Below are 14516 nucleotides of genomic sequence, written 5' to 3' on the forward strand. Positions count from 1 at the left end.
CCGGTTTTGCGCCCCGAAAAAAATACTCTACCGGAGTAAGGGCGAAAACCAGCAAACGCAACACGCGTCGGGGCGGCCGGGAATCGATGAACCCAGAAACCAAGTGGTGAGAAGTACAGGCGCTAAAAGAGCGACCGGGAAACCTGTGGTGAGAAGCACAGGCGCTAAAAGAGCGACCGGGAAACCTGTGGTGAGAAGCACAGGCGCTAAAAGAGCGACCGGGAAACCTGTGGTGAGAAGCACAGGCGCTAAAAGAGCGACCGGGAAACCTGTGGTGAGAAGCACAGGCGCTAAAAGAGCGACCGGGAAACCTGTGGTGAGAAGCACAGGCGCTAAAAGAGCGACCGGGAAACCTGTGGTGAGAAGCAAAGGCGCTAAAAGAGCGACCGGGAAACCTGTGGTGAGAAGCAAAGGCGCTAAAAGAGCGACGCTCTGCAAGCCACCAAGGCTCAAGATCACCTTTCAAACTCAAATTGGTCTCTGGAATTTTGTTGGAGACAGCAACAACAAATATTTATTTTAAACGACCCTCATTACAAATCTACTCTGACTAGTAGACAAAAACAAAAGTGTCTCTTGTCATGCTATAAGAGACTTCGCGGATAGGACATGCAAATACTGATTAAATAATTATGCAAGTACTTTAACAGTCTCTTATAAGTACATAACGGCATTAAAACCGTTCCAATTTAAGAATAATAAGAATCCCAATATTGCGTCAAGTCAAACACTCTGATGTGGTTTTGCGGATCTTTTTCTTGATTTTCTGTGCGGTTTTGCGGTTTCTGTGCGGTTTTGCGGCTCTCGTGTCCCCCTTGCGCCCCCGCAATGGACTTTTTTTCTCGGCGAGAAACCACAAAGCATTAACGAAAAAAGCTCGAGTAGGATTATACACGGATAAAAAGAGGGTATCCTCTGGGCGCCAAACGTAACTAGGTAAGCGGAAATTTGTCATTTCTTTTCTTCTTAGAGCGTTTTAATGAAAAAAGACAACCGCCACACCGTTTTCGATGGCGAGCATTCGGGCCCCAAAAAATAATTATAATATAAGGCGAGCATTAGTAACAACCCCCAACTTATTCGTATAATTGAAGCATGCATCAAACTATGTCACGCAACTGTCACGAAGTTGTCGAGCAACTGTCACGCAATCATCACGCAGTTTTCGCGCAGTCTACGTGATTCCAAGTGTTAGCCAATAAGTTCATGCTGGCTTTGTGCAGATGTATGGCCGCTTGAAGGAGCATTTTGTGTCAGCCCACTTGCCTATGTCCCAGTCTCTCGCTACCACACAGTTAGACCCTGGGGTGTCAGGGTAACCTGGGGCAAAGTTTTTGTAGGTGGCAGGCTCAGAATTTGGCCAGATAAATTCCTGCTCAGTATTCCTATAGTTTAGTCCTAGCCAGGCCTCTTTGCCGAATATGGTGGCATCTGGAACAAATTAATAAAGCAATGTGTGAGACAATTTTCTATCCAATAATGATAGTGATGATGATAATGATAATGATGTTGATGGACTGATGGTGATTATCATGGTGATGATGATAATGATGATGATGATAATGACAATCATGACTATGATGGTGATGATGATGGTGATGGTTATGATGATGATTAAGGTGGTGCTGGTGATAATTGTGATGGTGGTGATGGTGATGATGGTGATGGTGTTGATGGTGGTGATGGTGGTGATGGTGATGGTGATGGTGATGGTGATGGTGATGGTGGTGGTGATGGTGATGGTGGTGGTGATGGTGGTGGTGATGGTGATGGTGATGGTGATGGTGATGGTGATGGTGATGGTGATGGTGATGATGGTTATGTTTCAACGTTTTGTCACTGCCATATTTCTTTCGGTCTATTCGTCTCACCTCGAATCTCAATTAGGTCCGGTCCATAATATCTCTGGTCAAACACCATCAGATGTGCAATTCGTGCGTGAATTGGTCCATTGCTATCTAGCTTTAACCCGATGTAGTAATTTGTAAGGCCAGTTGATGGTGCCATTTCTCCGTTAAAAACGCCTGAAACGTGAGCAGCTTTCAATCCGTCCAAATAGATTCTTGAGTCTCTATTTTGGCTTTTCCAATTTACCGCTATAAAGTACCACTTCTCTGGAATGATTTTTCTGTAACGGGTAAGAGACAAAACACAATAACTTACATACTGATTTGCACATTGAACAATAGTTAACCCAAATATGGGCATTTATATCTAGGAACCGAATATGATTGGTTCCAATTTCATTTATAGCATATTTGAAAGTTAATCTAGTTTAGAGCTAACAGAAACCGCACGGAGCAGGTTATTCTCAAGACTAGCGGGATAATGGACACAAAATTGTAAGTAGATAATATCCATGTAGGCAAACTCAAGAACTGATTATAGTACAGAACACTAGTACATTATATATCTATCGTTATCTCATTCCAGTTGACTTACCTACTACTATTCAATTATTGTGTATTTACTGGTGGCTAAAAAAGCGATGTGAAACCCAGTAGAGCTAATGGAATATGAAGTGTAGTGCAAAACAGTCCAGTCCTTCAAATAAAGGTTATCCCGTCGGAAGTCAATACACATACATTAAAGCATAATTTAACATAACGGGGGGGGGGGGGGGGAATGGTGTCTGTCTCCCCACTCCCCACAATTATGTTGAAAATAGCAACATTCAGGTCATATTCCGGTCATCAAAATATAAAGCATTTTTCCTTGGCAAATTGCCCAATCCCCTCTTTGTTTGTACAACACTTCAACTTATACGGTTATAGAATTTTCCGTTGCTCATGGAAAAACGTGCCGTACGTAGGGCATCTACTGACTATTTATAATTTTATTAATGTAAGCTTGTTGTTCTGAGGGGAGGGTCACCATTTTTGTGCTTTAGAGTGGGGGAAGGTCGAATATTTTGAACTAGAAAATAGTAGATACATTTTTACATTATGTTAAAGAAAGATTTGTTTTATAATTCATCTATTATGTCTGTGTGCTTTCGGCTTGGGCAACTGGTTTTGCTGTCTCATGATGATCACTATACTCGTATCCTCCTATCTGCATTGTTTTAGAAGTGAAAAGAACTCCTTTAGCGGATTGGCATAGATGCAATGTGACGTTGTAATTTCATTGCTTTTGGTATTTCCTTGCCGATAGCATTAAATCGGCATTTGGTTTGTGGATGCGGTAAGGAAGGGTAGGGGTCAGGGTGGGGAGGAAGGAAGGAAGGGTGGGGGGTAGCCTACGCGTAGCCGCGGCTACAAGTAGGCTAGGTGGGGGTGGGGTGGGGAGGAAAGAAGGAAGGAAGGAAGGGTGGGGGGTGGGGGTGAGTGGAGAGGAAGGAAGGATGGATGACTAGCATGTAAAGAAATAATCATTAGGTATAACCTAACATTCATTCTCAGTACACTTTTCAAACGCCGCCTGCGCATCCAACGCGCTAAAATAAAAGAAGAAAACAATAATAATATTGGGAACTCAGCAAACCTGCTTGTGGTGATGATAAGTCCATTTGATTGGAATTCAATTTTCCCGTCAGGTGTCAATACAAAACGAAACAAGCTTAAGCTTGACGCCCAGTACGAGTACAGGAACATGCTCTCAATCTTGAAAACTTTCACCCACATGGCGATCGTGAAGTCTGCGCTCAAGTCGTAGCGAGGGGTCGTGGCGTAATCACTTGAAATCCCAGGAAAGTGAAGCACCGTTGTCTTAGTTTCTTCGTCTTTGACGTATGCCACCTTACCAGCAAGGCTACGAATATATAAACGGAAAAAGGACAAACTGCTGTGAGAAGCACTAGTTTATCATTAGGTGATTTAGGTCCACGACGCCAAGAGGAATCCGCCTCGCGCAAAAATAGTGCTTATAGTCTTTAGAAAATTATGTTCTGTTTATCGAGCTGCCAAAAATTAGCTAACGTTCAAAACAAATCACATTCAAGAGATCGCACAAAAAGACACCTTCTCTGCTAGCAGAGGCCTCTTTTCTCTGTATTTCGCTGGGCTGGAGTTCGCGAGGAAAAGATACCTCTGCCATGGGTCGCAAGTTCGTTTGATCAAACCGCCGTCCACGATCGTGGACGAGATCCAGAGCGCATGCTCCGTTCATTAATTACTGGCCACTATTTGAGCCCACAATGACTAGCGCATGCATGAAACGTATATCCGCTGCGTGATAATAAGCCCGCATTCGAAACGGCGTCCTCCGTAGAAATATCACGCGACGAATAATAAAAGACCTTATCTTCATTCAGAATTTTCCGTTTACAGGTTTTGCATATTCTTCTGGGAATAGCTGATCTAAGTTTACCAAAAAGTTTTGTAACATTTTTTTCGAATCGAACTGTGCGATATTTACATTGAAGAAACTCGCCTGCCCAGATGTCTTGAAATTAATACCACAAACAAGACAAAACTTGTCTTTGCTGCGTTTGTTGTTCAATCTTTTTAGTGACGTTTTAGGTGATTGAAATTGAACAGTTGTTTTCTTTTTTCGAAGAGGAGAACTAACCGGAGTTTGATTCATGATTTCCGACTAAACCCATGCAAAGCATATTAGCATATTGACAACTTTGGCGCGATGGTACGGGTTTTGGCACGTCGGTCGCTTATTAACGCTGACGCATGCGCAACAGAAACAGTTTCTAACCATGGCAGAGGTATCTTTTCCTCGTGAACTCCAGCCCAGCGAAATACAGAGAGAAGAGGCCTCTTCTAGCAGGGAAAAAGACACCGTTTTCGCCACTATTTATACGACGGTAAAAAGCGCCATTTTGAAGTATTTTTACGGCTTTTAAGAGAAAATAAACAAACTTCTACAAGCCAACTTTTTTTCTTCTTTCAGTATATCATTTTTCCGTATTTATTTAACTATTTGAACAAATAAAAATGGGGGTAACCGACTTCGTTTTTCTGTCAAAGCGATTTTAAGTAAAAAAACGCGCGCCTTTCGCTGTATACTGGAAAATTCGAACAAACAGCGCGCGCCACTATGCGCAGCAGGGGTGCGCAGTGCAATTCAAGGACCTGCGGTATAAAAGGCGCGTGCCCGTGGGCAAAATGGCCTTAGTTGCCAGAAGACCTCCGAGCTGGGGGAGCCTCTAACATTAACGCAACTATTATTTTCGGTTTTCTATCTCAAAATAAATGAAAAACAAAGAGAGCATAAGATAAGAGAGGGACACTTTGGTATTACCTGCGCGCCATGTCGATTCCGAATCTGACTATTTTTAGTAACCACCACCCCACCACTGCGCGCGAAGATTTCCTCCGTTTATTTTGTCCTACTCCCCCGTGGGTTGCGTGGTTTTTTTTTTTTTTGCCAACTCGATAGGAAAGAAAAGAGATCATGAAAAATAACTCGGAAGAAAAATACAAGTCGAACTTAATTAAGCAAGATTGGCAAATATACTCACAGAAAGCTAAATCCCGACCGACACAAAGAACGGCTGCGCGGGAGACTAGCTAGAGACTAGGAAAATGAAATGTATTTTTCTTGGATTCCTTCTCAATTAACCGGAATATTCACAAAAATCAATATCATATCTAACTTACAGATTTTGTTTTACCATTAGGAAGAAAATGAATGTTGAGAAATCACGAAGAAGCAGCAAGTAGATCGGAAGCGGTATTTGAAAAGCACGAGGTTTTCCGCTCTTGATTTTGAATGGCGTCTCTTTTTTCTTTACACGTTTTTGAAATCTTGCAATTCTCGAGGTGTTACATCCCCTTAATAAACCACAACTGCCTGTATCCTTGATGCTAGAATGAAATTGTCGATGTTATTAATGCAAATAGGGTGTTTTTTTCCCGGATTCAAGTCATAAAACAGCGGCAAACAACAAGATGTAATGCCGAAGCGCGGGGGAATGGTGAGTAAAAATGCTCACGCGCAGTGGTGGGGTGGTAGTTACTAAAAATAGCCAGACTCGGAATCGACATGGCGCGCGGGTAATACCAAAGTAATTTTACCAAAGTTTGGTAAAATACAGTGATGTCAATTGCGGTTTTTCCATCAAAATTACGAAAAAGGACTTCCTCAATACGCTATAAATTGTAAGAGGGGATTTGATAAGATGCCGTTATTTTGAGTACTACAACTTTTGAATCAACTAGATCCAGAAATAGAGCAACAAAATGTCATACAAGACAATTAATCAACTCATCATCAAGAATGACTTATTTCTTTGCCTTTTTGATCTCCTTTTCCTTCCTATTCAAGCTAGATATCAATTGCACAGGTTTTGGTAAAGTCAATAAAGCGCCATTTGCTTCCCCGCGTGTTTTAGGAAAATCCTCGTTTAAGCTTAGCAGCAACCCTTTTCTTTATCACCAGGCGAAGATAAGTTCATATAAAATATCGGATTTTAACAGTTTCTTGATTCAGTAGACTCTAATGAATTCCATAATTAAAGTTTTGCGAACTTTCAAAACGATTCATTCACGGCAAAACCCAACGAACGACTCTAAAGTCCAACTCTTCAATCTCCGTTCTTCACAAATTTGACACAAGAGCTGCTGCTGTTGTTTACCAGAGTACTTCGTCAAAAGATGAATTCACTTTGATAGGTTTTCGCCTCAAAATAAGCGGGAAGAAAAAAAATACGAGCTAGAAAGTAAGAGCATGTCTTAACTGCGCAGAAATCGTGCGCATTTTCTAGGTCAAGGTGACTGAGTCGTTGTCAAAAACTTGCAAAGACGGGCATTTTTCGCGCGCAAAAATTTAAAATAGATTTATATTATAGATATGTTTCTTTTTTTACCACAAAAAGATCGAGGATGGTTTGTAGGAGGTGTGTAGGGTATTCAATTTATTATGTTTTTATTATTTCTTTGAAAATTTTCAGTGTTTATGACACATGGGAAAGAAAGTTGGTAGAACTCCGCACTACTTGACGGTTTGAGTGAGTCGCCATCTGCCCACGGGGACGGCCTTTTATACCGCAGTTGCAACCCCATCCTCGTTCCCAGGGTTTTCCCCTCATATCCCCCTTGCCCCTGGGGGTAGGGGAGGGTGGGAGTCTGGGAACGAGGATGGTGCAGCCCCTGCGCGCCCCTGCACAACATGGGTATTTTATACCGTAGGTCCATCTTTAAGCCAGTCGAAGTGCGGCGCTTCGTGTTACGCATAGGTAACGGGGTGGCGATTTAAAGGATTTGTGAGGGTTCTTCAAAGGTCGGCGCGTAAATTGGGTAATTTGGCTCAGTTTAGCCGACAGCAATAGTTCACAAGATGCAAACAGATAACAATTCTGATAGAAATTGAAGTTTTCAAATACAGATAGTTTTGAAACTGAGGCTATCCTTCCGACCGTGTTGAGAAGTTCATACGCCTACTCTTTATTATCCGCGCTGGGACGCTCACTCGTAATCAGCAAATGAAAAAAATATGATGGAAAAATAAAAGGAAATCAAATCTAGTCGTCATCGGTACTGTAGGACTAGCTTCTGTAAGTCACTTTTTTAAAACTCTTTCCGTATCATTTTAGTTATTGCTGAAATGGAGAAATGGTTACACCGCCTTAATCTTAATCTTAATCTAATCATGTAATGCAAGCAGATAATTTTTTACCTCAAGCCAGAGGTTGTATTGTCAGACCCATCAAGTTTCCAGTAACCAATTGGCGAAAACGTCTTTTTCACATCTGCAGAGAAAGGGATTCATTTTTAATAGTCCTATAACTATGCTAGTCGAGAATATATAGTAGGTACAGAACGCGGGATTTGTGTCAACTATGTTTGCTGGCCGCCATATTGAAAAATAAGCCTGGGCACCAACGTGTAAGATCACCACAGGTACACAGGTAGCCATTTATGGTCTGAGGGCGAAGCTGTAGTATGCGAAGTATGCTAGCATGCACATGAGAAGCATGTGCAATAATGACAGAGCAAAAAAATGGCATGAAATTTCCAATTCTCAAGTTCAAAATTACGCATACAAGGAGTTCCTCTGACCAAAAGCTTAATTCCAAATTTTAAAGAAATATAGAATATTTTTAGATTTACGCAAGCAAAGTTGGCTTAATTTCTAATCAGAGCCCGACTTCTTCCTAAAAACGAGGAGAATTCAGACTTTTGGAAAATTGCACTTCAAGCCTCGTATCTGGAAGACGAATGCATTAGAAAAAAAACCACGTCTTTTTTATATGTTGGTTTGCATAACATAAGGAACCTCTATACAAAAATTTAAGTTTACCGAAGTTAACCAGACCTTATTTTTGGGAAAACTTGCCGTTTTTTTGCTCTGTCATGCAAAATACTCTTACCGATGACTGGGTTCTCCTTGATAAGAGGCAATAACACTTCGCCAATCAGCTGGCTCTCAAACTCATTAGCCACTGTAGCGAGGCTGGCGCCTATATTACCACAGGCTTCATTTGCTTCATGCCAGGTCTTTTTCTCAGAGAACGCCTTGAACTTCTTGGATCCCAGCTGGTACCAATTTTCCTCGAGAGCTGAGAAAGAATAATTCAACTAAAGTGTGTCCGATATCTTTCTGCAATATCTTGAGAGGAAACTCTAACGCCCTTGTTTGGAAAAAAGTCAGCCGTTGACTTAATTTCAGTCCCGTACAACATCACGTGTGCATTGCTGGTGAAACTACGCTCGGTGGTTACAAGGAAGGAAATATTGGCGAACCGTTTCACAGCACCTCCTACCATGTAGCTGGTGCATACGCTAATATAACCCGGCAACGGGACGGGTTAGTTTAGCGGCTTTACACAGGCCACCCAGCATGGCGTATGAGCGCCAGCCTTTCATGGATAGTGATGTAAGCCAGCAATTCTAGCGCCTTTTGCATGTGACCAGGGGCTAATAAGTAGGGGCAATCAATTTCCCCACATTTTGGTACTATATAGGTGTCACGGCGATTCCTAGGATCAGCCTATTTTTAGACGCGCAGCTGAGCCAATCAGATTCGAGCTTTGTGTTGACGTTTTGGCTGAGCTCAACTGCACGCGCACTCTAGACAAAAAGCTATGTTCTCTCTTCGGTACTTTGACTTTTGTTGCTCTTTTCTTTGATATGAATTCAATCCTACCTACTACTTTGAATTCTAGCTTGCAATTTTGTGGTAAACAAACAAATCCGACATATGATGGATAAAAAAAATCCTTCCTAACTGCAATTTGCGCGTGCAGCCTCGCGTCACTTGCGCGCGCGACCGACGTCAATGTAATGCCTAGTGAACACTAGCAACATAACAACATAACGACATGGGCGCGCGCACTATGTTTAGCCCAACATAACGACATGGACGTAATGACATAAAAGAAGAAACATGTTTTTTTCTCTTATGTCGTTATGTCCATGTCGTTATGTCGAAGATAAGAGTGCGCGCGCCCATGTCTTTATGTCGATATGTCGCTAGTGTACACTAACTGATTGGCCCGTTCGTGCGCGCGCGTCTAAAAATACGCCGTGGCAGTTATATAACACAGATGATTGCCCCTACTTATGAGTTCCTGGTGTGACCTAATTGGTTGCCTCGCCCTCTGGCGAAAGGTGTTTTGAAAAGAAATGTCTGTCTATCTGTCTGTCTGTCTGTCTAGTTGCATGTGCACTGACCTTTCCTTGTGCGCGTCTCGCACTTTCTTGACGGGTGACAGGGCTTGAAATCCTTCGGGAAGAAAGATTGATAATAAAAACACACTTCCAAAATGATGAAGCTGGTGGTGATGATGGTGATCATGATATTGGTGATGCAATTGATGATGATGATGATGATGACAATTATGATGATAATGATGAAAATTATAATTATGACAATTATGATGATGACAATTATGATGATGATGATGATGAAAATTATAATTATGACAATTATGATGATGATGAAAATTATAATTATGACAATTATGATGATGATGATGAAAATTATAATTATGACAATTATGATGATGATTATGAAAATTATAATTATGACAATTATGATGATGACAATTATGATAATAATAATGATGCTGGTGACGATGGTGATGATTGATGATGACAATCATGACTATGATATGATACGACTCAGAAAGCCACGTGCTTAAATCTTCTATTACCGTTTGAAACCCGTGTCCGCTGATACGGAAAAGAATCCCGTAGACACAGAAAAAAAAACGTGGAAAAAAATCCGTTTGATAACCTTTTATTTTTGGTATTTACAATGAAAACGCTAATTGAGCGTTTCCCAATCATGGATGGTCACAAATTGTTTTCACTTCACCTCTATTTCCGTGTGGTCTCCCTGGTGCTTTTTCATGCATCCATGTAGCTTATTTTTCCGTACATCATCCACCAACTCGCAGATCTCTGAGCCGTTTGTCAAACTTTGGTAGAAATTCAGCGAGAAACATTTCAGGGTTGTCAGACATGTCCGTATGCATCCGGTTCGGTTGGTCAGCACTGTCTGGAATATCCCGCACTCCAGCCGACTTTTCATGGAGATGCTTAGATTGTTTCCAGTGCACTGATCGCCTTGAGCATGGCTAAGTAGGAGAATACCGCAAGCCAGTAGCACCGAGGTCGCACCCTCAAGTGCGAACTTTGCCATACCTTGAAAACACACAAAAAATTTAATTGTCTAGAAATTCTAGCAAACAAATCGTCAAAAAGAGTATAAGAGGGTCTAAACAAGGTTGTCATACGTTAAATGGCATATCGTATATTTGAGGAAAAAACAAATAATCGCTGATGACCTAACAAAGATGCCGAAAAATTAACCGTAACAGTAAAAACGTCTTTATTTCTTTAAGGTTTAACATAAAAACACCTTATTGAAAGTTTCGTAGACTTTTATGACTTTGAATTTGACTAGCAACCCAAAGCTCGTAGCCATCTTTGGTTAATTGAAAACATCCATGAAAATAAAAATGTAAGACCCCGAAAACTACAAACATTTCCTTCATATGACCATACATTTGCAAATGACAAATAGCACCCATCTCTATCCAATAAAGGGGCAGAGAAAATAGGTGCACTTGCCAAGCTTGGAATAACATATTCTTAATCTCAGTGTTCATTGGTGGAGGAAAGAAAAAGAAACGCAAACAGGAAATCACATATTCGATGTTAATTAAAATGATTATTCTTTTATTAATAAAGTGTTATGAATGGCAGGGCACGAATGCACGAATGTTAAAAGTGCGAAAGGACAGCAAAAAAAAAAAAAAAAAAAAACATTAAAGCAGCACAAAACCTTTTAATGGTCGAAAGAGAAATATCTTTTTATTAGTAAAATAAACTATTGCAAAGCGCTTACAGTTTGAAGTCCTGAATAATTCATAGGCGCAAGTTCTTTGACAAATAAAATAAAAGTCTTAAAAGAACTGGACAAAGAAAATATCGAATATTCATGCCCATAATTTTAACATAACTTTGCTTCGGGCACCCTACTTTGGAATCATATAAAGTAGTCATGTTGGGTGTTTCCATTTATTGAAAACTTAATATAGATTTGAGTTTGATTTCTACAAACAATTTTTTCTTCTTCTGTTTTGCTGGTTTTTATAAACAGTTTTGTGCAAAAATTATTGAACTTTTGGAAGTAATTGTCACGGCAACGTAAACAGAGTCGATTTCATTACAAAAATCTTTCAAGCTATACTTTTTTCGCGGGTATTTATCCAACTTCTGGTCATGAAAAACACCAAAGAAAGCGTAGACAAATTCAAGAAATAAAAAAGAAATATGACAGAAACTAAATAAGAATAATTAAAAATGCTACATAATAAAAGTGTAGAGTAAAAAGTAGGGTAAAATGAGTTTCCAAAAATTATCAAGTAAGTCTTGACCGAGTCCAGGTGAGTGTAACAAGAGGGTAACAATGCACAATAAGTTTATAAGAAAGGAAAGAAAGTAAAAAATCTCAATGAAATAGGACTTTCAAACACACCTTAACGCAGAGAATTATAATTATTATAATTTTGTTCATTGTACAAAATGGCCGAAAGAATGCATATGGTTTTTTGAAGTATTCATTTCAATTTTCGTTTACCTCTAGGTTTTTTAGGGAGCATCGCTAGATTATGTGTGTACAGATGGCTCAATGACAAACCTGAATGTTGCTGTCGGAGAAATATGAAAGAAAAGAGTTTAAAACAAGTAAATAATTTATGTTGAAGTCACAAAACAACTTTTTGCAGTTGCTATATCTACCCGGACAAAATAAACAATAATGTAAAAATTAATTATTTTTTGAGCAACGATATGCATCATTTCTGGAGTTTTTTTAAAGGAAATTTGCATCTTATTCACTCGTATTTATATTGACACTGTTTTTATTGAAATTGACACTGACGCACCCTTCTGAGCAAAGAATTTTGTTTCGCTCGTAAAGGGTAACCCAGTTGTTGAGATTGCTGACGTATGGTATCTAATAGAGACTATATTGGCTTCCAGCTGCTACTTTTATTGTTATGATGGTGCATCTATTATAATTCTATATTTGGCATAGGTCAAACTTCCCTACATATTTGTCGCATTACAGTGCTAACAGTAGAACCGTTATCATCCGAAATATGTTTGTTCAGAATCACTCGCGAGATATTCAAACAGTCAACTAGAATTACACATCTCAAAGTCTCCAGTGTCTGAATTATCGCGTCTGATTCTTCAGAAGATTAAGATTAAGATTCCATACTTAGTTCGATAGGTGTTCAATGTTTTATTGGTTGCGCTGTAAGTGCTAAAAGACAGGAATTCACTACGACTTACAAATATTGCACCCAAAATGTATGAATTATTGCAAATAGTAGATTTTAGATTAAAATTTAAATTTGCATCTTTATTTAATTATTTTGTAAGAAAACCTCGATAATTCAGTTTTAGTGCATGCAATGAGTTGCCAAACTAGATAATCATACCCCTGTATGTATAGCAAAAGCTAGTACCAAGCGTTCTTAACGGGTTTCCTGTGCTCGGAAATGAATCGTTTTAACCATGAGGCAGCACTGGGGCTGGGATGGTTACCTTTGACGTCACAACGCTTATTATCCACAGGAAACCCAACCACAGGAATCTGATAAAACATTAGGGACTAGGCTCTCTAGCACTGTTTTGTGTTTGGTATACGCGAATCCTTACACCCCCTTGTATTAGTAATAATAAGATATTTATTACCAGAGTTATACCAAAGTTAAAATGTATTGTTCTTAATGTTGACATTAACCAAATGAAGTAAACAGAAAAACAAAATGCAGACAAGCAAAAGGTCGAGAACGCTCAATACATATAAGTATATATTTGTTGCTTTATATTGTTCAAAATGTTAGGTTAAAGAAATCAAGCCGTAAATCATGTTTCGTTTCTAGTACAAAGTTTATTAATTTTATGTCAATGATATTGATACTTCTATCATATGCAAATTTTAAAAAAAGAAAAAAAAGAAAGCGTGCAATCACACGTCGTTTTTATTAAACACCTGCACATTCGCAATACGGTAGATATTATTAACAGTACATAATCATAGTCTATTAACTATGGCATAATGGGGATAAAAAAGCGTATGTTACGAGGTGTGGCCATCGCACAGATCACCGTCGGTGCAGTCATGTTCATACTAGGGTGCGTGAATCAAAACACGTACAAGAATCGACGGGTTTACAGAGAAGGCGACGTGCAGGACAATACGCGAGAGATTGCTGCAGAATCTGCTATTGGAATTTGGGGCGGAATCTGGGTGAGCACCTTTAGTCCAGACGTTGTATTTTAAGCAATCATAAAATTAACAATTTTAAAGAATGCTGATCAATCACCTTTTTACGATTGCTTACAGATTTTAAAATGCGGCGTTCTTTTGCTAGGAAACTACCCTTAGCAAAAAAATACCCAAAAATACCCAAAACCGGAATTTGCGTATTAGCGATTAGATCGGATCAATGCCGGTTACTTGCTTGAACTAGCTGAAGGAAATGGTTGCTTGGTGTGACACGGTGTTTTACGGGAGCGTAAAATGGCGGCCCTCTATCTTTAACAACTACGAGAGCCAAAGGCTAAAAGTAAGGGAACCTGCAAAGTGAAGGGTAGTTCGGCTTTAATATTCTATAACCAAATAAATTATAATTTCACGAACCGCAGTTCCTGAGAGTAATAACGAATAATATCTATTATTTCATAAATTGTATGGGACGTACTTAACAATTTGTTGATATAACGGCAACTCTTCCCGTTGTTATATCGTCATATGAGGTTCCATAAAGATCATGAAGATATTGAAAAGTATGTTTGGGAGAATTCGTTTGAAGATCAGTGAAACACATGAGATAGGGCGATATACAATACTTTGTGTCTGTATAGAGAATTGAATTAGAAACCCAAAGGAATTTTTTTCTTAACAAGATTTAATTCTGCGTCATAGACATAGCTTGACCTTCCAAGTGCCATTGAAGTGCGCCAATCAGAGTGTGTCTTGTTTACTTCCACAGAAAGTTAACAAACACAGAATGTCGATAAAGCACAACATTTTTCTCAATTTTATATCATAAATTTAAACTAAAAGTAGTAATATATTTATATTATTATAGTATTGTA

At 39.5% G+C, this 14516-nt stretch overlaps 2 protein-coding genes across 3 annotated transcripts in view; one reads left to right on the forward strand and one right to left on the reverse strand.

Annotated features, from left to right (window-relative positions):
- Nucleotides 1–486: 486 nt before the first annotated feature.
- On the reverse strand, nucleotides 487–10539 carry LOC5518808. The gene is made up of 7 exons (XM_032363583.2): nucleotides 10213–10539; nucleotides 9567–9618; nucleotides 8264–8452; nucleotides 7570–7642; nucleotides 3484–3750; nucleotides 1872–2128; nucleotides 487–1431 (listed from the first exon to the last, which is right to left on the reverse strand). The coding sequence occupies exons 1-7, from the start codon at nucleotides 10537–10539 to the stop codon at nucleotides 1205–1207; spliced, it is 1392 nt and encodes a 463-aa protein (XP_032219474.2). The 3' UTR covers nucleotides 487–1204.
- A 2880-nt stretch (nucleotides 10540–13419) lies between these two features.
- Nucleotides 13420–14516, forward strand: part of LOC116602213 — an 8195-nt gene continuing 7098 nt past the window's right edge. For both annotated transcript variants that reach the window (XR_007306576.1, XM_048722023.1), the window contains exon 1: nucleotides 13420–13665. Coding sequence is in view for 1 of the 2 variants with exons in the window: in XM_048722023.1 (XP_048577980.1) it covers nucleotides 13474–13665 (192 nt within the window). In the remaining variant the exon portion in view is untranslated. The remainder of the gene's footprint in view (nucleotides 13666–14516) is intronic.

Source organism: Nematostella vectensis, chromosome 14 (genome assembly GCF_932526225.1).
Source record: "Nematostella vectensis chromosome 14, jaNemVect1.1, whole genome shotgun sequence".
In the NCBI taxonomy this organism is placed as follows: Eukaryota; Metazoa; Cnidaria; class Anthozoa; order Actiniaria; family Edwardsiidae; genus Nematostella; species Nematostella vectensis.

Bases quoted from the DNA above. Each gene is read 5' to 3' on its own strand.
- LOC5518808 (XM_032363583.2), bottom strand. From the start codon at position 10,539: ATGGCAAAGTTCGCACTTGAGGGTGCGACCTCGGTGCTACTGGCTTGC. The intron at 9,619-10,212 runs GTGAAGTGAAAA...TTCTTCCCGAAG, and splicing joins GAGACCACACGGAAATAGAG to GATTTCAAGCCCTGTCACCC. The intron at 2,129-3,483 runs GTTTGCTGAGTT...TACCCGTTACAG, and splicing joins CTTATCATCACCACAAGCAG to AAAAATCATTCCAGAGAAGT.